We start from the raw sequence: 27,833 nt of genomic DNA, 5'->3' as shown, positions 1-27,833 counted from the left end.
ACTGTGCACTAGATGTACAGAGAGAAATTGGGGAGGGGGCTTGAAGCCCAGGCAGGAGAGTATTGAAGGGGTAGCTGTGCACTAGATGTACAGAGAGAAATTGGGGAGGGAGGCTTAAAACCCAGGCAGGAGTGTAGGGAAGGGGTACCTTTGCACTAGATGTACAGAGACAAATTGGGGAGGGGGGCTTAAAGCCTAGGCAGCAGAGGAGGGAAACGGTCCATCTGAGAAAGATGTTCAGAAAGGAATCAGGGTGGGTCGGCGCGAAGCCAAGGAGAGGAGGGAAAGGGTTCCTCTGAGGTTGATGGTCAGAGAGGCAGGGAGCCGTCAACCCCAAAAGGAAGATTCGGGAAAGGCCCTGTAAAGAGGCTTCCTGGAGTTAAATTCAAAAAGGGGGGTTGCCAAAGACTGACAGGCTCCCAGGCAAAAGCAGGGAGCGTCCTACGGGGAGGCAGCCCACAAGTTAGAGGGAGCGAGTTAGCAGGAGAGGCTCACGGTGCAGTCTTTACCGGAAGAAAGTCAGAGTGGTGGGATGGAAGAGGGGTTTTCTTACCTCTGGCAGTAGATGAGGCGGCAGAGAGACACCAGGCTACAGTTCCCGGCTCCAAGCACTGTCCAGCAGAGCCCTACTTACCATTCCAACTCCTGTCAGCAGGCACACAGCTCCTGCCCTCCATAACGCCTCAGCCGCTCCCACCCACACATACACAAGTCCTCAATGGATGGAGAGGCTGCCACACACCACCAACCCCAATCCTTACCTGGGGTTAGGGAGGCTGCAAGGCCTCGTACACTAAGGGCTCGGGCTCTGCGATTCAGAAGCTTTCCAGATATCCAATGTCCCCCCCACACACGCCACCACATTTACTTACCTGTAATTTGGGCAAAGAGCTTCGTCTTCCCAGTTCTCTCCCCAATACTCAGCACTAAAACTTCTGACTGTAGAAGATCCCCCACCTCCACCACCGTGCCTCATTCCCAAACTCCACCTCCACAAATTCGGGATGGATTGAGTGGGCAACCACTGCCTCCACTTGTCATTAACAGTACGATGAGGAAAGAAGGTGGGTGGAACGGCGGCGACCAGCTCCTCAGGTGGTCCAGGAGCCATGACGGACCATCCTAAGCAATGTGCATTCTCAGGAAATTCTGAAGCCACGGGGTGGGGGGGATGGGGGACAACTGTATTCTTGGCCTTCTTTTCTGGGGGGGAAAACAGACACTTGTAAAAATTAAAATGCAAGCAATGCTTCATTTTGGGCTTTTTTGTTTGTTTTTTTTACCAAAGTAAGCGGAATACGGGAAGGGTATAATTAACGAGTAAGAGGGAAAATTGCGGGGGGGAGGGGCTATAAACCCCAGCAGGTAGACAGGAGAAAGGGCTTTTCTCAGATAGTCAAGAGAGAAATCTAGGAAGGAAGGGGGAATAAAGGCCAGGAGGGAGACTGGGGGAGGGAGGGGATATCAGTGCAGTCCTGAGCATTTTTACCAGAAGAAAATCAAAGGGCCAGATTTGAAGGGAGGGGGCTTCTTACCCCTGTCTGTAGATGAAGGCGCCAACAGCCTGCCACAAGTAAAAGAGTGCAAATGGAGACCACCACGCTGCAGATCCAAACCCCAAGCACTGTCCAGCAGAGCACCACCAGCCATTTCCTCTCCCGCCAGCAGGCACACAGCTCCTGCCCTCTAGGATGCCACACACCGCTCCCCATTCCAGTCGTTCTCCACCTGGCATTAGGCCGGCTGCAGCAACGAAAGAAACAGAGAGGATTTTGCAGCCCCTCTGACACCAGCAGAGGAACTATGGAATTCAGAAGCTTTCCAGGCCTACAATATTTTCCCCACCACAATTAATAACCTTAATTTTCAGCAGTCTGCTTCATCGTCCCAGTTCTCTCCCCAAACACTCAGCCAAAAAATCCCTTCAAAGAAGACAGCACCTCTCCCCCCTCCACTGTGCCGCAGCTCCAAGCTCAGAGAAAACTGGGAAAGGGGGGGGCAGAGACATGCCCACAGGCCCAAAGGGGAAGGGGCTTTTCTCAGATATTCTGAGAAAATGGGGAAAGGGGGCCAGAGACCCTCCCACAGCTCCAAAGGGGAACGGGCTTCACTTAAATATTCTGAGAGAAAATGGGGAAAGGGGGGCAGAGACACCCCCCCACAGCTCCAAAGGGGAAGGGGCTTCACTCAGGTATTCTGAGAGAAAATGGGGAAAGGGGGGCCAGAGACCCTCCCACAGCTCCAAAGGGGAAGGGGCTTCACTTAAATATTCTGAGAGAAAAAGGGGAAAGGGGGGCAGAGACCCCCTCACCCACAGCTCCAAAGGGGAAGGGGCTTCACTCAGATAAATATTCTGAGAGAAAAAGAGAAAGGGGGGCCAGAGACCCCCCCCCAAAGCTCCAAAGGGGAAGGGGCTTCACTCAGATAGATATTCTGAGAGAAAATGAGGAAAGGGGGGCAGAAACCCCTCACCCACAGGTCCAAAGGGGAAGGGGCTTCTCTCAGATAGGTATTATGAGAGAAAATGGGGAAAGGGGGGTCAGACACCCCCCCACAAGCCCAAAGGCTTCCCTCAGATATTCTGAGAGAAAACGGGCAAAGAGGGGACCACCCAACCAGATGATTATTCTGAGAGAAAACAGGGAAAGGGGGCCAGAGACCCACCACAGCTCCAAAGGGGAAGGGGCTTCACTCAGGCAGATATTCTGAGAGAAAATGAGGAAAGGGGGGCAGAAACCCCTCACCCACAGGTCCAAAGGGGAAGGGGCTTCGCTCACCACAGGTCCAAAGGGGAAGGGGCTTCATTCAGGCAGATAGTCTAAGAGAAAATGGGCAAAGGGAGAGCCAGAGAACACCCCTCAATGCCCAAACGGGAAGGGGCTTCCCTCAGATATTCTGAGAGAAAATTGGCAAAGGGAGGGGCGAGGACCCCCCCCCACAAGCCCAATGCGGAACGGGCTTCCCACAGATAGGTATTCTGACAGAAAACAGGGGAAGGGGGGTGAGACACACCCCCCCGCAAGCCCAAAGGCTTCCCTCAGATATTCTGAGAGAAAACAGGGAAAGGGGGGCCAGAGACCCCCCACAGCTCCAAAGGGGAAGGGGCTTCAGTCAGATAAATATTCTGAGAGAAAATGGGGAAAGTGGGGCCAGAGGACCCCCCCACACAGCTCCAAAGGGGAAGGGGCTTCACTCAGGCAGATATTCTGAGAGAAAAAGAGGAAAGGGGGGCAGGGACCCCTCACCGACAGCTCCAAAGGGGAAGGGGCTTCACTCAAGATTGGTATTCTAAAAGAAAACAGGGAAAGGGGAGCAGAGACCCACCACAGCTCCAAAGGGGAAGGGGCTTCACTCAGGCAGATATTCTGAGAGAAAATGAGGAAAGGGGGGCAGAAACCCCTCACCCACAGGTCCAAAGGGGAAGGGGCTTCGCTCACCACAGGTCCAAAAGGGAAGGGGCTTCATTCAGGCAGATATTCTAAAAGAAACCCCCCCAAAGCTCCAAAGGGGAAGGGGCTTCACTCAGGTAGATATTCTGAGAGAAAATGAGGAAAGGGGGGCAGAAACCCCTCACCCACAGGTCCAAAGGGGAAGGGGCTTCTCTCAGATAGGTATTATGAGAGAAAATGGGGAAAGGGGGGCAGAGACCACTCACCCACAGGTCCAAAGGGGAAGGGGCTTCATTCAGGCAGATATTCTAAGAGAAAATGGGCAAAGGGAGGGCCAGAGAACACCCTCAATGCCCGAAGGGGAAGGGGCTTCCCTCAGATAGATATTCTGAGAGAAAATGGGCAAAGGGAGGGGCGAGGACCCCCACACACACACAAGCCCAATGCGGAAGGGGCTTCCCACAGATAGGTATTCTGACAGAAAACAGGGGAAGGGGGGTGAGACACCCCCCCACAAGCCCAAAGGCTTCCCTCAGATATTCTGAGAGAAAACAGCGAAAGGGGGGCCAGAGACCCCCCACAGCTCCAAAGGGGAAGGGGCTTCACTCAGATAAATATTCTGAGAGAAAATGGGGAAAGGGGGGCCAGAGGACCCCCCCCACAGCTCCAAAGGGGAAGGGGCTTCACTCAGGCAGATATTCTGAGAGAAAACAGGGAAAGGGGGGCAGGGACTCCTCACCCACAGCTCCAAAGGGGAAGGGGCTTCACTCATATTGGTATTCTGAGAGAAAACAGGGAAAGGGGGGCAGAGACCCCCACACAAGTCCAAAGAGGAAGGGGCGTTCCTCAGATAGAAATTCTGAGAGAAAGCAGGGAAAGGGGGTCTGAGCTCATTGACCAATCAAATCAGTGGCTGGTGGCTCAGTTACTGAAGGAAAGCTGTTGCTGACCAGGTGACCAAAGCGGAAGGACAAACGAGGAGGGGCTGGGCTGCAGTCCAAAACCTCCCATTTTTACAGGTGACACCCTCATTTTCTGCTAATTGAATGGAAGGTGGTTAATTGGCTGGCGCCCCAATTCCAGCCTTGAGGACTGGGGGGGGGGGGGGACGAGATCGGAAACCCCCTGGAATCTCAACCCCAAAAGGTCCCACAGCTTTGCTGAACCTCAAGTACAATAGTTATTTCCCATCTCAACTTATCCAAAACTGAACCAAAGTTTGAAAGCACGAATACTAAAGCAAAACCAGCAGAGGTATTTTACACAGATCCCAGCCCCACCCCCCCACCCACACCAGAAGTCAATGCCTCACAGGCCCCCACACAGCACTTTTAAGAGTGTGGGAGAGGCGAGGGAAGCCTGCTTTCGGTCAGCCTCTTCCTAAACTGTGGCCTGGATTTGTACCAGGTTTGCAATGCTGTGTTCCGGAAATTAAAACCCAGCCGTGTCTCCTGAATGCCTGCAACAGGCCTGCAACAGGCCTGCAGTGTCAGCCACTGTACTAAATTTAGGAATTCTTTTGTTTTCAGTTTTGAGCGTGAAAACCTTTTCCTCAAGAAGCACAACACTCATTCTAAATGTACTGCATGAGAAAACTGAGGATTTTCTCAACTGGAAACACTGGGAAATCTGGAGAGCGCTAAAACAAAACAAAAAACACTCTTGCACTATAGGTGCATTTACAGCATTTTCAAGATTTTTTTGTTAATGAAAATAGTTTAATGTGCTTGATAAGAGATTATTAAACTACTTGGTATTTTCAGTGTGATAAAGTTGAGCTTAATATGCAAAGCGGGTGGCAGCCCCACCTACTGTGGGTCATAGGGGGGCTTCTGTACAAATGCATGTTTTTTCTTTACAGCATTTTTTTTCTAACTTCACTTTTTCTATTTCCCACCTCTCCAAAGGCAAACTTTAAAGAAAACATGCAACAGTGTATCTATACAGGGTATAGAGAATGCAACAGTTTGCAACTCTTACTCCAGCCATTTCACAAGGGAACACCCTCAAGATCAGACCATGCAGCCAGGGAGGGCTCGGCTCGGTCGCCCACTCTCACTGAAGAGGCGTTCAGAACTGCTGGACGGCTGCCAGTCGCCACCACATGACGTCCGAAAAGATGTGCAGGCCACCCGCCAGGGATGGGAAGAAAACAATGGGAGGCAGGGGGTGGAAAGAGACCCTTTCCCTCCAGAGCTTCTTTCCCCGTTGCCCAACACAGAAACGGATTGGGGGGGGGGGGTCTCGTGAAACATTTTGCTCCAGGATCCACCAGACACGGTGGCAGCCCGGCTCAAAATGCGCCCTAGGATTTTTAAGCAAGACAATAAACTCAATTGGTGGACCCGTCTGATGTAGACATGGAAAACGCTGTCGGGGAAGACAGAGGCCTGTGCCCTTCGCTAAATAGTACTCCTTTTGCCCATGGCCCAGAGCTGTCGCCTGTCCCATGCCAAGGCCCCCTCCAGCGCAGCTTCTGGCCTTCTTCCGCCTCCATCAGGCCCTTCCAGTGCTGATGACACAGTGGGGTTTATTACAAAATGTGTGCGGCTTTAAAAAAAACTTTTATTCCCCCTCACACACAAAGTGTGTGGCAAAAAGTATGTCCTCGGGTCAGCAGAGGACAGAGCTGTCTCTCCGGCACTGGGTATATTTGCAGTTTTGCTAGTACAAAACTCAGACATTTATTGGTTCTTGTAGGTTATCCGGGCTGTGTAATCGTGGTCTTGGTATTTTCTTTCCTGACGTTTCGCCAGCAGCTGTGGCAGGCATCTTCAGAGGAGTAACACTGAAGGACAGTGTCCCTCAGTGTCAAGTGTGTAGGAAGAGTAATATATAGTCAGAAAGGGGTTGGGTTTGAGCTGAATCATTGTCCTGCAAAAAGTAACAAAGGTAATGTGCTAATCATTGTCCTGTAAGTATCAAGATAATGTGCTAATGAGGGTGTGGTATGTTAATATGGAACCATTGTATCCTGAAGTGATCTGTTAATGTGTGAAACCAAAAGCTAATCTGCATGGCTATTGTTGACTGTAGTCTTTGTTAGTCTGGTGGTTTTCAAGACAGGAAGCCAAGCCTTATTCATTCTTAAACTCTCTTCTTTTCTGTTAAAGTTGTGCTGATGTTTATGAATTTCAATGGCTTCTCTGTGCAATCTGACAAAATAGTTGGTAGAATTATCCAGTCTTTCAGGGTCTTGGAATAAGACCCTGTGTCCTGTTTGTGTCAGTCCACAATGGTGTTACTCCTCTGAAGATGCCTGCCACAGCTGCTGGCGAAACGTCAGGAAAGAAAATACCAAGACCACGGTTACACAGCCCGGATAACCTACAAGAACCAATGAACTCTGACTGTGAAAGCCTTTGACAATATGCAGACATTTATACTTCTAAATGCTATGGATATGCCAAATCTACAGTTTTGTACACAAAGATATGTTACAGTAGTGGCAAAAAAGATTTGATTAGATAGGACTGCATATATTTTATTTTCCTTCCTAATTGCACACAAACTTGGGGGGGGATTTAACTTTTCTCCCCCATGTCTTCTACATTTCTGTAAATTTTATGAATTTCTGTGAATTTCCTGCATTGTGCAGGGGGTTGGACTAGATGATCCTGGTGGTCCCTTCCAACTCTATGATTCTAAGACAGTCATCTGTACAAGCACAGATGGCTCCTCAATGTTGGGGAGGGGTCTTGGAAACCTAGTTTAAACCTGGGGGTGTCCCCCAAGTTTGGAGGGAAATCTCCCTTCTGGATTTGAGTATTCAGATGACGCCATGTTGAGATTTAGACAGATTTTTCCTTTTCACAGCAGTAGAGCTGTCTGTCTTATAAAATGGCATTGTTGGAATGTGATTATCCATTAGAGGATAAACTCGTGGCTGGGATCCCGATGGAGTGGTTGGCTGTCATGTGTTCTAAGCCAGCATAGTGTAGTGGCTAACAGGGGTGGACTCTAATCTCGAGAACTGGGTTGGTTTCCCCATTCCTACACATGAAGCCAGCTGGGTGACCTTGGGCTAGTCACTGTTCTCTTACAGATCTCTCAGTCTCCCCTTATCTCACGGAGTGTCTGTTGAGGGGAGAGGAAGGGAAGGAGATTGTAAACAGTTTTGATTCTCCTTAAAAGATGAAGTCAGCATGTAAATACCAACTTTTTCTAATTGTGTTGCTCACATAGATATGGGGATAAAACTGGCTTTGGGATTTGCTGCAAGACCTGCTGCCTAGTTTAATGTTCCTGTTAGGCTGCTGTTCTTAACTCGTGGTTTAAATTCGGAGGCTGACTGTAAATGAGGTATGGCTTAAACCACAAGGTCTGTGAGAGGAAACTAACAGGCAGGAGCTGTAGCTGATACCTTTCCTGGTAGTAGGCTAGTTCTGGGTAGCAGTGTGGCCTTACCTGCCTATTTCTTCATTTCAAGAGCTGGATAGAGCAGCTTTACTAATAGCAAGTGTCAATTCTTTGAATGTGAGTGCCTGACCACAGGACTGGGACAAATAAATTTGCAATCGTACAGGGCTTAGCTGTAAACAATGGATCACTTAGTATCCTTCCTCTGGGTGACAGTCAGAAGTGGTTAGAATCTCTAATATAAGACAGTACTGATATGCACATTGTGTAATTGCAGGTTGGTGTCCAAGAAGTGAACCGGGTGTTCAGATCACCAGAGGCTCAGGCTGGTGGCTGGGTGGCAGTGTGGAAGGCTCTCTTAATGGCTTCCTTCCCATGGGTCCAGATTGTTTATTTAAAAGGTTCTTACCTTTCTTCTCAACCAAAAAGCTCCCAAGGTGGGCTCCGGTGGAATCCACATAAACTGACAAGTTAAAGCAATTTAAGAAGTAGATAGCTCATAAAACATTTTTTGAAAAAGAAACCATTGATAAATATGTCATCAGTGCAGAGTGGGAGAGCGCAGCGTTCCTTTGACTGTTTTTTCCCAAGTAACTGCAGTGTACAGATTTTTTTTCATTCCGTTCTCTGTTCCTCCCCCCCCACAATAGTTTCAATACTCAATAGTTCCAGTAGATGGTCTTTCAGTCCCGCCTACTTCCATCACAACTAGAAACAAAACCCAAAGTCCCATCTGCCCTTGCCTTCAAATTCACATGAAAACTCTGAAAATACAACTGAAGGAAAGTAATTCAATATTAGAAATAATTTAGTATCACATAATCAAGAATGTAGAGTACCGAAGGAAAGTGAGATATTGCCTAAACATAAGCATAAACCAATATTTTGGATTCTTTGTCGTGTACAAAGTGACTCAAAGTCTTCCTGGGACCCTTCCTAGCAATTCTGGGTGGCCATGGCCTTCCTTGGCTAACTACACACAGAGCGCTACCCCTAACTCCTCATGCCTTCCATCTCAACTGAGGGCAACAAAGTTGGTGAGGAGTCTGGAGACCAAGTCCTATGAGGAAAGGTTGAAGGAGATGGGTATGTTCAGCCTGAAGAGGAGAAGACTGAGAGGGGATATGAGAAACCTCTTCAAGTACTTGAAGGGCTGTCACATAGAGGAGGGTGCCGGGCTGTTTTCTGTTGCCCCAGAAGGTGGGACCAGAACCAACGGTTTGGAATTAAATCAGAAGAGTTTCTGTCTAGACATCAGGAAGAATTTTCTAACAGCCAGAGTGGTTCCTCAGTGGAACAGGCTTCCTTGGGAGGTGGTGAGCTTTCCTTCCCTGGAGGTTTTGAAGCAGAAGCTAGACGGCCATCTGTCAGCAATGCTGATCCTATGACTTTAGGTAGATCATGAGAGGGAGGGCCTCTTGGCCATCTTCTGGGCATGGAGTAGGGGCCATTGGGGGTGTGGGGGGGGGGAGGTAGTTGTGAATTTCTTGCATTGTGCAGGAGGTTGGACTAGATGACCCTGGTGATGCCTTCCAACTCTATGATTCTATGAGTTGCAGAAGAAAGCAGGAGAACTAGCATCCCTCCTCAAATTTCCCCACTCAGTACTCTTACACAGCCTTGGCCAACAGTATCCACCCAGTATCACTCCAGCCCATTCTATACAGAGACACAGACAGGCATAAGCACAGTTTACAACCTGGCTCAGTGATGGACAAACCCTACTGGATTTTCTTCTCCTCTGGGACGTGGCCATTCAAAGAGTGACCATTCAGATGCACTGGATTGACTTCCAACCTCCTGTGCCTCCAGCATACACAACCAAGAAGATGCCTCCTAGAATCAGGAACAGAACTGGGGCTTCTCCTGCGTGCGCAATTAAAAGAACCATCAGTCATCAAGCCAATAGTAGCAACATACCTAAGAAATTTATAACCTGAACTCCCAAGGGAAAAGCACCGCGGCCGCCTGAATCGCAGCACCTGGCCACGCTTCTCACTAGGAGCATTTCTTTAAAAATTACTCCTTCCTCCTTGAGGGAGGGCGGGGGAGATGCTGCGGGCTAGCTCCACGGGCTGGGCCCGACGTCACAGAGATTTCTACCAAGCTGGAAAGGCCGGCCATCTGCAGAGCGACCCTGCCGGAAAGATGCCAGAGGACGTCCCAAGGAGCCCACGGGAGCCCTCCAGAAGCGGGCTCCGGTCGCGGGGGGGGGGGAGAACCCCCCCGACTCCGCCCGCTTTGCTGGGACGGGAGCCGGTTGAGCAAGGGGCGCCGCGCCTCCCGCCGAGCCCGGGTCTGCCTTCCCGCCTAGCGGACCGGAGGGGCCCCCGGCCGCCGAAGCACCGCCCTCGACCGGGACGTCCGCTTATCTTCCCCGGGAGGCAGGGCGGGAAAACCAGCCGGCGCCGGACGGGGCAGCGGGGGGGGGGAGAGAGAGAGAAGCCCGGCCGCCTGCTTGCGGAGAGCCAGCCAGCCAGCCAGCCGTCGGGCGGGGAGGGGAGGCTCCGCCGCAAGCCCTCCCCGCTGCCTGCCTGCTGCCGGCCGTCCGTCGGGCAGGTGCGGGCAGGCCGGCCGGCTCCTCCGCGCCCTGGCCCATGGGGGCACGGGCCTCCTCCTCCTCCTCCGTCAGCCCCCAGCCTCCGAGGCGGGTCGGCTGAAGAGGGAGCGGCCGGCCCGAAAGCCCCTGGCGCCGCCCATCGCAGGCCTGGTGGACAAGCCTCCCCTCCGTCCCGTCCGTCCCGTCCCGTCGTTCCCCAACGAACACGAGGACTCCCTCGCGGACTCCGGCTGGCTCTGGGGGTACAGTTTATCGCCTTTTAGTCCCCCCCTTCCCCCTTCGACACTGAGTAGGGAGATTTAGGGTCCCTCACCCATCGGCTTGCCAACCTCCAGGCACTATATGAGAAGGCAGCACGTGGCTCAAAATTAAAAAATTACAACATAAACTACCAGTGGAGAATTGTAAGCATATATTATAAAGTCAAACACTAACAAAACAACAACAAAACCAAACGTTCTAGAGGCCTCGCAGGGCTTAAGGCTAATTAGCTTACAATTACAACTCAAATGTAGCCAGCCAGTTTAAAGGTAACATATAATCACAACTCAAATGTAGCCAACCGGCTTGAAATGTTTCTGAGCCTCGCAGGGCTTAAGGCTGAGCTAATTAGCTTATATTTGGTAATTGGTAATACCTTACTCTGATCAACCAAAATTTGGGACTGTGGTGTCTCATTAAGTCCCGGTGGGAGCCTTTCATCTCTTTAACACTCATTTGGGTCGTTAAGCTGAAGAAGACCTTTGGTCGAAACGCGTCATGGCAACAGACCCTATCTTTGCTACAGACCCTATTATGGACCTCTCTCATTATTACTATTTCGCTACTCTTTGTGATCATTATTAAGCCTGTTGGCTATAGTTTGAGTTGAATACAAGCTAATTAGCTCAGCCTTAAGCCCTGCGAGGCTCAGAAACATTTCAAGCCGGTTGGCTACATTTGAGTTGTGATTATATGTTACCTTTAAGCTGGCTGGCTACATTTGAGTTGTAATTGTAAGCTAATTAGCCTTAAGCCCTGCGAGGCCTCTAGAACGTTTGGTTTTGTTGTTGTTTTGTTAGTGTTTGACTTTATAATATATGCTTACAATTCTCCATTGGTAGTTTATGTTGTAATTTTTTAATTTTGAGCCACGTGCTGCCTTCTCATATAGTTCTCACTAGTTGCAGCATAGGTTTTCTAAACCTCCAGGCACAAGCTGGAGATCTTCTGCTATTACAACTGATCTCCAGCCAACAGAGATCAGTTCACCTAGAGCAAATGGCTGCTCTGGCATTGAAGCCTCTCCCTGCCTCCTGCCTGTGGTGAAGAGGGACCTGGCAACCGTGCCCACCCACCAGCCGCTCTGCCTCCCATCAGAATAGGGAGCATTGACTCTCGCATTATATGGGTTTGTTTCCCACAGTAATTGGTGTTGTTTGTTTGTGCTTCTTTTCTTGTCCTTGTTAAATGAGGGCCCTGATCCAATGACTTCTTTTTAAAATGACCGTGACTTAATCTGATCCATTCCAGTCTGACATTTTTGTGGAAGACAGTCAAGCAAGCAGCTCTAGGGGGTTACTTGCATTGAGTTCTAAGTATCAATCCTGTGACCAATACCAAATTTTAAATATTTAAGATCATCCATCTGAGGATAAAGGATCTGAAAGGTTCGAGCACTACGAGAAGGCAGCTCAGCCAAGCCAACCAGAGCGCAAGGGCTGCTTTCTTCCATCGTCAGACTAAGCTCCAGACAAAGGCCAATGGGGTCGGAGCCTGTTTAGCCCCTCACCTGGTTAACTGGGCCACACTCAGAACCCACGGTCATTCAGTTACTGGGAAAATGCCGAGTTTAAAACTATTATCCAGGCCTTGGCCTTTACTTTTAACAGCCCAGCCTGTTGTCAGAGCACTATATTGGGTGTATATTTTGGGACATTAAACAAGGCTCTGAGGAACCCTGACTGTATTCTCTCTAAGGGGGCCTAGTAGTGTAAGGGCCTAATTGGCCACCATATAAAAGCTGGGCTGATGATTTGGCTGGAAATAACTGCATCTGGAATGAAGCCAGGAGGAACACGCTTGGTTATTCTGTGCAAAAACTCCTCTTCCAATGGAAGATTCCCAATAGGTCTAACCCCTGACAATTTACTAGAAACGGGCTTAAGCAGAGCAAAAAATATGGTTAGTTAACGACTTACAGACATCGAATTGCAGAATGAGAGGACCCTTTGTTATGGTATCCTAATGGCCCTAAGCTACCCTGGTATGCCCAGCAAGGTGTTCAGGACTGGAGCTAGTGTGCCAGGGATAGAACTGTGCTGTGTAGCCAGAGACGAAAGGGGTCTCCTGGCATCCATCTTGCCTGTGCTAATGCTGCAGAGAGCTGGCTGGGTTAAGCCTGGACTTGTTTTGCCCCAAGAAGACACCGGAGGTTCAGTGCAAACAAAGGGACAAGCATTTCCATAGTTCTCCTGCAGTAAATTGCAAACATCCTGCCAGATCTCATCAGCTCTATTCAGATGGGCCCCTAATGTCATCCTGTAGCCAGCCAAGCCTTCTCTGATTCATCTTCTCAGCCCCCACCTTCATTTCCAATTCTATAACAATGCTTGGGTACTTCATTCTCAGGCATCCAGACATCATTTCAGACAGCCTAACCTCTTGTTTCTATTCACTACACCCTCCTAATCCCTTCTCAAGCAATCAAGCCTTTGTCATTGGCAATGATCAGCCATTCCCAGGAGCAGTAAATTATACCCTCCGGCTACAATTAGGGATATAAATATACCCAACGTGTGAGCCACGATACTTGCGTGTATCCTTTTCCTTGCCAGTAGAGCTGGTTGCTACTTGCTTCTCCCCGCAACTGCCTCTGGGACCTCGCTCTTCAGAAAGTAACTATAACCCCCCCCCCCGGGACCCTTTTATCCTTGTGACCACCCCCTCAAACCTTCGCTTTCTTAGCTCTGTAGGTCTTGGGAATTTTGTGTCATTTTTCTTGCCAGTAGTGCTGGTTGCTACTTGCTTCTCCCCGCAGCTGCCTCTGTCTGGGACCTTGCTCTTTGGAAAGTAACTATAACCCACCTGGGACCCTTTTATCCTTGTGACCACCCCCTCAAACCTTCGCTTTCTTAGCTCTGTAGGTCTTGGGAATTTTGTGTGTACACACAATAAATTTGATTGCTTTTAATAAAATCCTTAAAACTCATAAAATGTTTCTTTATTGGGAATCTTCCATTGGTGTGCTCATCTGGCGTAGAAATTGGTTTTAAGATCCCCATGCCAGCCTCTTGCAAAAGTTCAATTGGTCTCCAGCTAATATCCCCCAATAAAAGGAAACCCCTGTGTTTGGCATATCACCTTCTTCCAAGACCATATAGATTACTAAATAGTTTGGAGGGATTTTCTTCAGCTCCTTATCTTATGTCCATTACTTTTACTAAATTTCGATGGGCTTTTTCAAGAGCTCGTTTTAATGCCTTTCCATCGGCTTTGCTCAGCGGGAGATTCCAGCATTTACCTTTGGAGTCTAGATTGTGCCCTTGTAACTGATGTTGAGACAATTACCCATATTTTATTGTATTGTGAATTTTATCAGGATGTCAGAAATAACCTGATTTTGCCCTTGTTGACCAGTTTTCTTAGACATTTGGATGATTTTATTATTATTTACTTGAGGATAAAGATGTCAGCATTTCCTACACAGTGGCAAAGTTTTGTTAGATTGCCCCTAGAGTGCAGAGAGCTCTGGTAGCGTAACACAATTGTACATCTGGCTCTGTATTGATCAATTTTAACGTTTATCTGCTGGTCAAATGACCATAAATAAATAAACAAACTGTTCAGCTGTTCAATTCCTAAGGTTTTATCTTGGCCATCAAATCACAGCTGACTTATGGCAACCCAGAAGGGTTTTCAAGGCAAGAGACATTCAGAGGTGGTTGGCCATTGCCTGCCTCCATGGTCATGGCCCTGGGGTATTCCTTGGGGGTCTCCCGTCCAAATGCTAGCCAGGTCAGGGCTGAGAGTGTGTGACTGGCCCAATGTCACCCAGCAAGCTTCCATGGCACGCAAGTGGGGATCCAAACCTGGGCTTCCTAGATCCTAGAGGATGTAAAACTGTCCAACGAAGAACACAACAGGAGGTTCCTCCCTCCTCCCACCTCCACTGTAAATCTGGACAAAATCCTGTCAACATTTACAAACGTTTTTATTGTTTGAGACACTTGTAATTCAAGTAAAACGTCCCACCCTGTTTCACACACCTCGAATGTCTTGACATTTGAAATCCTGTGAGAACAGTTGAAGGGACACACTACAGTTAACAGCCACGGCTGTGGAAAGAACAGCCTGCCAGAGACCCCCCCCCCGTCCCCCTCCCAAGGGGAACACTCAATCATGCCATTCCTTCTCCTCAAGTCCGGGATGGTACAGTCCAGGCACAGCGTTCCTTTCTAGTGAGCCACTCATCTGAATGTTGAAGATGTTTTCCTTGCTGTGTGTCTTGGCAGTAGTTCGAAATCTTTTTGTCGCTCCTCTTTCCTAGTCACTGTGCTGTGCCAGCAGCATTGGGAGACAACCAGATGGATGAAGAAGGTCTTTAAATCCAGCCAGACAGCATTCTTTGTATAGAAATACTTCCCCACCCCTCAACTGTGCAACATTCAAAAATACAACACTCCCCACACACACCTACCCCCCTCAAGCCTGCAGATGTACAACCTAGGAGCAGAGTTACCACCTGAGGAGATGTTCATCTGGACAGCTTGCCACCCTCCATCCCTCAATTATCGACCGATACCCCTTGCATAAACCTCAGTCTGAAGCCAACATCTAAATTTCAGGCAGCCAATGGTTCTCAACAGGCACAAATGAGTCCACGTAAGGGGAAAGGGAGCCTTACCCCTAGGTACTGCAAGTCAGTGACTTCTTGGAGGGCGGGTTATGTTTTAAGAATGCCCCAAATAAAGGCAGGAGCACAAGAAAAAGAACAGGAACCAGCAGCTTGCCTGCCCGCCTGCCTCTCCCACGGAGGCACGATAAGGTTTCCCCCTCTCAAATGCCATGGTGACTTCCATAACAGCCTGAAGAGTCCCCAAGCGTGGCAGAAGCAAAGCACAGGCTGCAGCTGCCCCCCACCCACGCCAGCATCCATCGGGTGTTCAATGCTCAGAGTATCCAGCAAGAAATTGCAGCTGAAAATGAAAGGACGGGCAAAACAGGCCATTTAAAAGATGGGTTTCATTAAAAGATGGATTTTGTTGGATAACGGGGAGTTATATGGATCACATGCTATTCTCAATGCATTATCTAAAATATTGTATTTGTTAAAAAAAAAACAAATACACTCATTGCTTTATCATGAAAGCAAGAACTCATGTTCAGAGTCTGTGCATTTTGAGATGCTGGTATGCTTTTCTGGCTAATAAAGGACTTGTGCTAGAACTCCTGACTCTGGGCACCATCTCATTTGCACCCTCAGGGTGGGGTTGGGGGAACCATGGCTGGGAACAGCTGACCCAGAGCAGGGCCTGCCTGTCACTTTGCAGACCATCGGTTACCTGAGCTATCAGAGGAGCTGTCCGCTTGTTTCACCTGCGCTGGTTTCGTAATCCCCTTGGCTGAGGCAGGTTTGGCACAGGGCTTGACCGGCACCTTCCCGCCTTCCTCCTCAGAGCTGGAGTCTGTGCAAGGAAAACACCGAATCCACAGGTGTGTCAGCAGACCTGATGTCCCCCTTCATAGGCTGACCTCACATCCAGAATGTGATGCACATTGTTTTGAAAATCTGTACCTTCTACTCTTCAGTCAAGCCAGGCTCTCAAAAAGACATACAAAACACTATTACGTACAAACAAATATTAAAATCAGCCAATACCACCTTCAAAAAAGTCTCCACCCGGCACCAAGAGCTCAAAAACAACTATGAGCCCCCACGATCACTGAACCGTTTTTATGAGGATGCAGGAGAGGGGACGGATCAAGCCGCTACCAGGCGAGGGAGAAAACATGGGGCTGGATCCAACAATACACAAGCGGAAAGTGATTAAAAACTTTTGGAAATCACACACAAATCTTTCCCACATTTCCCCCCTTCTCCCGCAATCCCACCTGACCCAGGTTCCAGGAAGGTGACGGCAGAGGGAATTGGCCGCAAGAACCACCTTCCTGGGCCAGCAGGAGGCAAGGAGCACAGAAGCCTCTGCCCAGACCTGCGAGGGGCTGGGAACAGACAGCCACAACGCCCATCCCTATACCGCGCAGCCATCCCCCTTGCCATGAGCCTGAGCCAGGAAAGAGGCTAGCTAGCCAGGATGCCGCTCCTGTATAACGCCCCCCCCCAACCCGGTAATTCAGGGATATGTCCAGTGGCATCACAATACTCAGGCCTCCATGACAGGTACATGGCAGAGAAAACCAAGTTCCATGAAGGATCAGGAATGTAAGTGTTTAAAAAATACTTAGGGTGTTAAAGATGAAAATGTCTCAATTTAACCAGATTTAAAACCTAAAGTACCTCTTTAAACCAAGTGTACACCATCATACAAGAATGTTGTCTAGATATGCTGTGGGGTGTCTGGTTCATTCCACAAAATTAAAACACTTGTCAAGAAAGGATAACAGTTTTCAGAAACAGTTACGTTAAAGAAGGCAACTGCACATTTTCCAGAGCAAGCATTAAGAAGTAAGGCCAGTGTTTGTTTTTAACACATACAAGCCTAGGGCGTGTACTGGAATAATTGCCAGCTTGCAAGATGGCATGCCCTTGGCAAAATAATTCCACACCAGACATATTAAAAGCAGGCAGCAGGTGATCTCTGTTTCCTGACTCTCTCATTGCCTCATCAACAGGTAAGAACAAACATGCTTCCAGAAAAAGGCCATACAATTACCAAAAACCACGAGCTCCTTGCTTGCATCCAAGGTACTCACCCGAATCATCCTCTGAGGAAGACACTCCTTTTTGGGTGAGAGCAGCAGATTTGGGGTGAGATGGTTGTTTAGCTACGGGCTGTTCAGCTGCAAGAAAAATAAAAAAATACTTCCACTGCACCTTCATTTCAAGGACATTAAGTGACTCAGCCCCAAGATAGCAAACGAGTCAAATACAGCATTAAAAATGCTACTAGGATAGACAGGGTAAGAGATTATATGTATGTTTTTGTTGTTCTCAGCCGAGCGCAATGCTCTCGGGGGGGGGGGGTAATGGGAGATACGGTCCCGCAGGTACGCTGGTCCCAGACCATTCAGGGCTATAAAGGTGAGCTGTGATGTGCTGGGTTGGAGCAAAGCCTTCTCCACTAATGGGAAGGGGAGGTGCCAATTTCTCCCTCTTCCTGCAGACCTTTCCTTCGCCCTCCACGCTGCTCTGGAGGGTACCGCATCCTCCAGGAGTCGCATCCTGGGCAGAAGCAGGAAAGAAGGAGGCAGAAGAGTTCCGTTCCACTGTTGGAACAAAACATCCACATAAGGGAGCGCCAGGAGGGATTGACAGCAACGTCATTGTTTGGGATTCTTCAAGTTTTCAAGCAAGAAGCCATGGTTTTTAAGGGATGCAGAGTCCTCCCGTAGAATAACCATGGTGCTTTAGGGCTATTTAGAGTGTTCAAGCAAAAAAACATGGTTTTAAAATGTTTTTTACAGAATTCCAGGAAAAACAACGTTTTAAATGATTTTGTAGGGTTTTTAAAGTGAAAAAAACATGGTTTTCTAGGGTTCTTTGGGGGTTTTGAGCAAAAAAGCATGACTTTAAAGAGTTTTCCCATGAAAAACCAGGGCTTTTAGGCTTTTTGATGGGGAAATCATTGGTTTTAAGGGTGTTTTTAGGGTTCTTTGGGATTTTGGAAAGAAGCCCTTTTTTTTTAAGGGTGTTTGAGCAAAAACGGATGGTTCCAAAAATATTTTTAGGTTTTTTCAAGTAAAAAAACATGGGATCTTCAGAGTTTTTGAGTGAGAAAAAAGGGTTTTTAAGCTTCTCTCTCCCCCAGAACCCATAGTTTTAAAGGAGTTTTAGAGCGAAAAACCATGGTTTTTAAGGGTTCTGTAGGGGTTTGGAGTGAAAAACAATTATTTTTACGGGTCCTTCAGAATTTTTGAGCAGAAAATCATGCCTTTTCAGGGTTTTTAAGGAACATTTAGGGTTCACGCAGGAAAATCCATGGTTGCTTAGGGGTTTTTCCAGAGAAGGGCCATGGTTTTAAAACTGGTAGAAGGCCCAGGTTTGCAGAAAAAAATATGAAATAACCTCTCTGCAATAACCCCAGAAGGTTGGACCAGAACCAACGGGTTGAAATTAAATCAAAAGAGTTTCCATCTAGACATTAGGAAGAATTTTCTAACAGTTACAGCATTTCCTCAGTGGAACAGGCTTCCTTGGGAGGTGGTAACCTCTCCATCCCTGGAGGTTTTTAAGCAGAGGCTAGATGGCCATCTGTCAGCAATGCTGATTCTATGACCTTAGGCAGTTCATGAGAGGGAGGGCCTCTTGGCCATCTTCTGGGCATGGAGTAGGGGTCACTGGGGGTATGGGGAGGAGGTCCTCCGTTGTGCAGGGGGTTGGACTAGATGATCCTGGTGGTCCCTTCCAACTCTATGATTCTAACTTCTTGTGGGTCCCTTCCTGGCCATATATATATGCTTATGAATCTGCTCAAAATCCAACCATTTCTTTAGTGTGCATTCCCTCTGTACTGTGCATATCTAGGGCACATTTACGCCTACACACACACAAACACCATACCTGCTGTCTTCTTTGCCTTCTGCTCCTTTTGCCACTGCTGTCAATTTTCTTGCAAGCAACACCTGGCCCTTTGCCTTTCTTTGGCTCTAAGGCTGAAGGTGGCGGCACAGCACTGTACTGGCCTGCAAACAAGACAAATGAGGGCCAGGAACGCCAACAAGACCTACGCAAGAATTAGGTGAATCACTTGACAAAATTAGGGACCTTATGTGTTCTTCAGGTGTGCATTTCCCACACTTTTCAGCTCATACAAGGAAAGGCGTGGAGCGCTCGAGTTTTCAAAAATGGATATTGCACTTTACTTATATAGCCTAGCTAGAGGAGGTGCCACGGCACAGACTTAACAAGAAAGTTCTACATCAAGAAATACTCGCATTCTGGGCTCAGAATTATGCAAATCAACAGACTGCACAATACCCTGCTTATCAAAGCCAATGCACACCATGCTCTTCCCACAGCCTACTACGACAACTTTCGAACATGACAGAACTAAACAACCACCCTAATTTTCCTGAAGATCACATTACAGTCATGGGGGTCCGCTTTCTACCTGTAGAAAGGAATGGAATTCTAGACCTCCTGTCACTCACCAGGCTTGGGCTTGGAGGCTGGCTTCTTGTCTTCTGAACTGACAGAAGAATCCTCCTGGCTGCTGCTGCTGCTGCTACTGCTCTTCTGCTTGCTCACAGCTTTGCCTTGACCAAGGGGCGGACGGGCAGCTTTAGGTTTGGACAGCGAAGCTTTCTTCGGGGCAGTCTAATAGAGTGTGTGTTGGGGGGGGGGAGACAACACATTCCATTAAGGGTGACATTTTAAAAGACTGATTACAATGCAAATCCACTCCACTCAGTTACTAAGCAACAAACCAGAGACACAGGAGGTTATTTAAAGAATGCCATTTATTCTGGCAGAGTGGCCATTGTTAGCGAGCCACAGGAAAACAAAACAAAGTAACACGATGTTTCTGAAGTGCCCTACAAGGTTCAGAGTGTTTCCCATATCTAGACCCACTGCTAAACTGGGCTCGCCTTCTTTCGTCACCTTTTGGTGTGAAGTGTTAGCTCGCCAGTTCAGTATTAGCTCACCAGTCTTCACAGGAAAGATCCTGGCTCCCTCTAATAATTCTCCAATCCAGAGTAAACCTGCACAGGATCGGGCGGCTGCATCCCTTTGCTGAATCTTCTCACACTTATTCATCTTTCTCGAATTCTGTAGCCCTGGCCCTATTCTGCATTGTTCACTGGCTCTCATGCTCTCCATCTGCACTGTTTCATGTCCTGTAATCTGACCTGAGTCTAAGAGAGAACAGCTGACTATAAAAGTAGTAAAATAAGTCAAATTAAAGTATCGTTTGCAGTAACCCAGTGCACATGGAAGCGGCGGTTGTCAGCCATTATAATACTTCCCAACTAGCCACTTTCCAAAATTCTTTTTTGGCATCTGATGATGATCTCCCAAGTTTTGGACCTGGTAAAGGTGGGTGGAAGGGAACAGCAAAAATGTATCCTTTGCACTTTCTTGGCATGTCTAATCAGAGGATTTCTGATGCCCGCCCCCCCCTTTCTCTCTACTGCAGAATTCAGTTTAAAAGCTACTCTTTACCATGAAGATCCATCAACCCAGCCACGCTATTGCTCTGCCTCTGTACAGGCACCCCGACTCCCCAAAACAAACGGCCCTCGCTGCCTTTCAGAAGCTTTTCCTCCACCCCCATCCCCTCAGGCATCCATGAGATTCACTACAGCCCTGCCTCCCACACCAGCCTGGTTTGTGGAACAGGCAGGACAGCTGGCGATGTGGCCCTGGACTTTGGCCTCCTAGCTAGAAAGTAAAACAGCCCCAGGGTGGTGGAGGGGTTAGAGTGTTGGACTAGGATCTGGGAGAACCAGGTTCAAATCCCCACTCTGCCACGGAAGCTTGCTGTGTCCGAGGGCCTGTCTCACACATACATACACCATCAGTCTAACCTACCTCACAGGGTTGTTGTGAGGATAAAATGGAGGAGAGGAGAAAGATGTACACCAGCCTGAGCTCTTTTGAGGAAGGACAAGTTAAAAAATTAACAAATATACTCTGTTTTTTTCTCAGCCCAAAAGAAAGGCTGTTATCCTAGAATGCGTCTACCCTTAAGAAGGCTACTGTTCCCAAATTCCTGAATAGGACGCTCTCCTCTCCTACATGCAGATGAGTGATCCAGCGGATACAGAAGTTTTGGATGACCAAAGAGCATTTAAGAACTTCTCAAAGACTTCTGAAGCCGCCTGGCAACCATGGAACCCCAAAAAAGAGACCTTCTTATAGTTGGAGCTGGTTTAAAAAAAAAAAATGGAATGAAGTAAGCCATGAGATCTGTAAGTGCTTTCTAGTTTCCTCAAACAATGGAAAGAACTATATAGTCAGTGTGAGGTTGAGGTTTGCCAATGACTATTAAAAAAAAAACCAAGAAAAAATGATATAAATCTGTCCACGGGGGTTCCAGAAAGATCCTTTTTCTATAAGTGGCTATTCACATGTATGACAACAATGAAGAGATCGACAGGAGCTGACAAATTATGAAATCTGAGGAGGAGGAAGAACTTAAATGAAGAAAGGGGCTATGTGGGATTGACAAACTTGAAAAGAACCCAAGAACGACTGGAAAGGCAAATAATATTTTTGCTTCCACGCTAAGACCTACTGCTTACCTTTGCAGGTGTGCCTTTTCCGGTGTCAGAATCTTCACTGCTGCTGCTGCTGCTGCCACCGCCGCCACCCTCTGCTGTGCCATTGGCAACTCTGGGTGTCCCCTTGGCAATTTTTGCTGTAGATTGTGATAAAGCAAAGAATATTCCATACCCAGAATGTGCCAAGTCTACCACTACACACAGCGTGCAAAGGTACAGACTTTTCCCAGGGATAGTTTACTGTGCTGTGTACCTTCAGACAGACAGCATAGATGGGCTCAAATTAGTATACACCACAACTATCACTTCAGCACAATCAATTTACTTTAGATAAAATTAATACTGTACTATATTTTATTTGAGTTGGCCCAAGACGCCCAGAGGAACACTGCAGCTCAGTGCCCATAAGCTAAAGGAAAGGCACATATTTGTGGACTTTGTATTATTTTTTTCTTTTAAATGCCAAAAAAGCTTCATGTGTCATCCTTCCATCAAGCCACCAGAGCAGGGCAAGGCATCAAATGAAAAATATTCCCAGAATTCCAAATGCCAAAACACAGATGCAACATTTTATCATACAAGTGGAAAGCAGAGAAATATCCAGAGCTAACTGAATGGATGAATAAATCAACAGAATATGTAACTATGGCAAAACTAACATCATTGACATAATAGGTCAATTTTAGGGATACCCCTGAATCAACCTCTGTACTTATTTAAGCAAGAACCATAAGACAATAAAACAGATATTTGTTAATGTCCACACCTCCCCTGGCTGGGGGTCTCCCAGCTTCCCCCACCAAATCTGACTGAGGGAGACACCTCTTAAGGTCAAACGTGCTTACTAAATTTGGAAGCCACATCATCATTCTAGAGTGCCTCTGCCGAAGAGCTTCTTCACAGACCCTCCCCATTGGTGCCACGTGTCATGCAGGCAAGTACCTGGCTTCAAAGGAGACTTCTCTGCCTTTCTGACGGCTTCTGGTTTCGGCGGCTGCTTCTTCAGTGCTTCATCTTCTGAACTACTGGAATCTGAACTGGAACTCAACAAAGTCTTCTTCTGGGGCTTTGCTTTGGAGGGAACTTTCTTTGCCTGGAGATCTTTTCCATTCTAGTGCCACCCACAAAAAATGACAGAACAACACAGGTTGAGTGAAAGTAAAGCGCAACTCTGCCCAGAGTGAACGCTGCTTGGCCGCTCGAACGCTCAGCGCAAGCAGTCCCACCACTCCCTCCCTCTCAAATTCCACCTTGTTCCAAGGAAGCTGAACATGGGAATGTTACCTCTGCCGCGCAAGAGCAGGGGAACCCTCCTCTTCATCTGGTGCATTTCCTGGCCTCATCCTGGACATACAGGCACCTAGCCTTGCAGCCGCACAGGCTCTCAGACCCGCAGAGGGCTTAACCTTCTCTCCCACATGGCTGCAGGACTCTGGCCCAGAGAACCACCAGGTCTCAGATTCACATCCCCTTAACCTGCCTCCCCCGCGCAATGGCCTTTCGGAAAGCCTGTTTGCTATTACTGATCTCTTCATTCAGGGTTGCCCTGAACAGTTAAAAAAACCTCGGCTTGAAAATGTCCCCGAAGAGAAACTGCATCATAGTAACACCACCAGGGTGCCTTTGCTGTATTCTGAGACCAAACAGGTTCCCCTCCCCTCTTCCTTCAAATTCTCTCTCTTGAACTAACCCTAGCCTTTCCCTTCCTGCGTTTCATGACTCACACTCTACCTGGAGAGAATGAATCCTAACAAAAATTAAGTCCATGGGAGTACCCATTGAATCGTCCTTCTAAATCAGTGGTTCCCAACCTTTTTTTGACCAGGGACCACTAGGACCTTTTTGTTCGGTGCAGGGACCCCAAGGTTCAAAATAAAAATTCTGAGAATTTGAAAATAAACTTTAATCATAACTGTTAGTTAAACATTAAACTTAGAATAATATTTGAATATATATGTTTATAATAGAGAACTTTTAATTGAAAATATTAATTTATTATGGGTTTATAACTTTGTTTCGCGGACCTTAATTTAGTTCTCGCGGACCCCTGGGGGTCCACGGACCCCCGGTTGGGAACCAGTGTTCTAAATGAACAGCAAAAGATCCTTGATACTGAAGGACAGAAGTTACATTCTATGGCCCAGAGAATATGCTCCCCACTACACTTTGGGATCAACCCAGAAAGAGGCAGCTTGCCAAATTATTTTTCCTCCCTTATCTCCCCACCTCTAAGACGACAGTTTATGTTGGCACGTCTAAACCTTTTACCGTCTGCAGTTACAAGAGGCAGGTACACAAACATCCCCTATGAGGAGAGACTTTGTTCATGTGCCAAAAAACAACCAGAATCAGCTGCCCACATCCTCCTGCACTGCGACCTCCATACATCGGCCAGAGAGAAATATATAGTTCCCCTCTTAATCAACAGCTGAGCTCAAACTGACACAGGGCTTGTACGATACCTACTAAAAGATGGCAACCCGCATGTAACTTGGGCGATAGCTAGATTCCTTGTAACCTCGCTAAGCATGCCGCACTAAATGGTAGCCTGCACTTTACATGCAGCACTGGATGTAGATATATTTTAGTTTTTGCTACCTATTGTTTTAGGAATTTTAAGTAGAAATACAGTATTTATGCCATTAAAGGTCTTTGTATTTGTATTTGAATCATGGGGTAGTAAAACAGTTTCTTAATGCAGAGAGAGGGAACTGCACATTCTGTCTCTGGCTCTTCTTCTTTCTACCAAGTTACTGTGATGTCATGCAACTTCCAGTCATGTGCTAAGTGGGTCCCACATGTGAGTTAAAGTTGGATTCTGGGTTTGGATAGGTTGAAGACCATTGCTGTAAAGCATTATATAAAACAATTCTTCTCACTATTAATATTGGAACTGTACAGCAGTGCCAAGTGTCTTTGTACATCTTTCCTGGCTAGAGCATTGGAAATGTATTTGTGTGTGTGTGTGTAAAGTGCCGTCAAATCGTAGCCGACTTATGGCGATCCTTTTTTGGGGTTTTCATGGCAAGACACTCACAGAGATTGTTTGCCAGTGCCTTTCTCTGCACAGCAACCCTGGAGTTCCTTGGTGGTCTCCCATCCAAATACTAACAAGGGCTGACCCTGCTTAGCTTCTGAGATCTGACGAGATCAGGCTAGCCTGGGCCGTCCAGGTCAGGGTGGAAATGTATTTAGTTATTTTTTAAAAATGATATCCTGCCTTATTACCAACTCATGGTGGCTAACAACATACTCCTCATACCACAATTCTAAAAATGTATCCAAAACATAACCACAAAAAACCATAAATATCCAGCACCACCACAAAAATACAATTTGATTTTATTAATTTCATTCTATTAAATTCCTAAACTAAATAACTAAGACATCTAGCTGGCCTTCAAGTAGGGTTGCCAGCTTCAGGGTGGTAAATTCCTGGAGATTTGGGGATGGAGGCTGCGGAGTGCAGGGTTTGGGGAGGGGAAGAACCTCAGCAGGGTATAATAACATAGAGTCCACCCTCCAAAAAGCAGCAACTTTCTCCATGGGAACTGACCTCTGTCATCTGGAGATCCATTGTAATTCCAAGAGAACTCCTGGCTCAACCTGGAGGTTAGCAGCCCTACCCTGAAGCCCTTCAGTTGGTGTGAAATTCTGTTTTAATAAATGCTGTAAAAATAGGTCTAAAGTATATCTAGTGCCATCTCTTGAAATTAACTCTTATATAAAAATTTTACAGAATAGTTTGGTCCTATCAGCCTCATAACCAAGGACAGACATAAGTTTAGAAGGATGCCTTTGTCTAAAATGTATTCCTTCGCCTGACCCATGAGATCAAATGTCTCCATGTGTATAGCTGTTCATAATACAGTATGAGCCATTCTAATCTTCTTCAGTTGCTAATGCAAATTCCTGTTTTCTTTGAAGAGCATTCCAGTCCCTTTTCCTATAAGAAGGTGCTGATTGGTGGCTCCTGAATAATCTCTGCCAGTCTCCCAAGGCACAGCCAAAGGAAGTGAAAGAAGAGGATAAGATGAGGCCAGGCTCCAAGGTTATCAGCATCCATCAGCAGGCAATCGCCTCTCCTGCCCATGAACAAATAAAAAATGAGTTAAGGGAACGGGCCCAGCTATTATTTGAAATGTCTTGAAGACAAATGAGTGTAAAGGCAGAACCCTTAAGAATTTCCAAAACACGGCAATAGCTTTCGAAGGGCCAAAGGGTACATTTTGAGAAGGAACCATGAGTAGATTCCCAAGGGGTAATTTAGCCACAGAAGGGCCTTGTTACATTTCAGAATTATGATGTTGAGGATTAACTAGGGTTGCCGGGTCCCGCTTTGCAACCGGCGGGAGATTTTTGGGGCGGAGCCTGAGGAGGGCGGGGTTTGGGGAGGGGAGGGACTTCAATGCCAAAGAGTCCAATTGCCAAAGAGGCCATTTTCTCCAGGGGAACTGATCTCTATCGGCTGGAGATCAGTTGTAATAGCAGGAGATCTTCAGCCAGTACCTGGAGGTTAGGCAAACCAGAAACAGCACGCAAGAACAATATGATATAAATATGAATATATTAAAGTGACAAGTAAAAAGGTAAAATAAGCAAAAATACAAACAGCAAAATGCACAAATATCTACAACAAAAAATTCCCAGCCTAGACAGTTCAAACAATCATCAGAAACTGATATGATATAACAAGTTCAAAGGTACGTATTCAGATCACAGATCTTGAAAATGCTTGTTCTATATAATCTTGTATTTCTCTTTTGCAGGAAGAAGTAGACAGAAGGCTTGGGAACAAACATCAATAATTAATCCATAGCTTCATTGATAGGATGTTTTGTCTAGATCATAGCGAAACGTGGTCACATGACCTAGACAACACGTGGTCACATGATCTAGACAACACTAGGCTGGGAATTTTTTGTTGTATATATTTGTGCATTTTGCTGTTTGTATTTTTGCTTATTTCACCTTTTCACTTGTCACTTTAATATATTTATATTTATATCATATTGTTCTTGCGTGCTGTTTCTGGTTTGCCTTACCTACTATACAGCACGGAGCCTTTCCTTTTTTTCCAGTACCTGGAGGTTGGCAACCTTAGGATTAACTCTTTGCACCTGCTCCCCTGTCTCAGTGGAAATGTCCCCCATGTTGTTTTAACCCCAGGTAGTGGGGAGAAAAGGCACAATAATAAAGGTTAAAATCTTAAGGGAGCTGGAGGTGGGAACATTCTTTATGCGGAGAAAATTACACAAGAGTGAACCGATTGTTGTGAAGATGAAGTTGGCCAGTAATCAATGGAATGCAAAAACTGAAAGTGATGTCATCACAGCAAGATGCTCTAGGATTCTCCCAAAACTCTATTGTTTTACAAACATCATATGTAGTTTGGCCCTAAAGTTTGCAGTTTTCATTTATATGGTGTTCTGTTTTTATCTATCCTACCACTTCTTTATCCTGCAAAGAAATTCAGTAGAAAACATGTTTCTCCCTTCCCCTTGGACCAGGGTACCTGAAGGATTACCTTTTCCAGTCCCACATCAACCTGACTACCACCTAAGATCTGTGTACTCTCAAATTCTAAAGTAAAATTGATGGCAACCAGCACAAGGACTTTTCTGTGGTGTCTTTTTGGCTGTGGCATGCCCTCCCTGCAGCAATTTGCCTGGCACCTAGTCTTTTAAGCTTTACATGCTCTGTGGAAATTTTTTTACTTGACCAAGTTCACTGGTAATTGTACCCTGCTCTGTTGAAATTGGATTATTGTAGCTATCCATTACCACTATTGAGTTGTTTACAGTGCTTTTCATTCTGCGTTTTCATTTTGCTGATTCTATTGATTTTCACAGGTTTTAATAATGTATTGTGTTTTCTTTGATACTATAACAGTGCAGTCATAAACAGAGTTGTACCTTTCTAAATCCACTGATATCTCTGTAAACCACTTTGGACCAGGAGTACGGTTGCCATTTGCCCACTATAAATGGGCAAACCCCAGTGGTACTCCCTATTCCCCTGCCAGCACTCATTGGAGCAGCAGGGGGGAAATGGGGAAGGGATGCCACCATGCTAAGCAACTTTCTAGGAATCCTCCCAATCTCTATGGTCTTTACCATAGAAATTGGGGTAATTACTAA

At 47.0% G+C, this 27,833-nt stretch overlaps 1 protein-coding gene across 1 annotated transcript; it reads right to left on the bottom strand.

Annotated features, from left to right (window-relative positions):
* Nucleotides 1-2,773: 2,773 nt before the first annotated feature.
* LOC130474789 (nucleolar and coiled-body phosphoprotein 1-like) lies at nt 2,774-26,846 on the bottom strand. The gene is made up of 10 exons (XM_056846488.1): nt 26,778-26,846; nt 22,636-22,804; nt 21,715-21,830; nt 19,621-19,786; nt 19,031-19,152; nt 17,671-17,692; nt 15,852-15,974; nt 10,283-10,544; nt 3,246-3,288; nt 2,774-2,818 (listed from the first exon to the last, which is right to left on the bottom strand). The coding sequence occupies exons 1-10, from the start codon at nt 26,844-26,846 to the stop codon at nt 2,774-2,776; spliced, it is 1,137 nt and encodes a 378-aa protein (XP_056702466.1).
* Nucleotides 26,847-27,833: the final 987 nt, after the last annotated feature.

Source organism: Euleptes europaea, chromosome 3 (genome assembly GCF_029931775.1).
Source record: "Euleptes europaea isolate rEulEur1 chromosome 3, rEulEur1.hap1, whole genome shotgun sequence".
In the NCBI taxonomy this organism is placed as follows: Eukaryota; Metazoa; Chordata; class Lepidosauria; order Squamata; family Sphaerodactylidae; genus Euleptes; species Euleptes europaea.
This window is presented reverse-complemented; position numbering and strand designations above follow the sequence as displayed.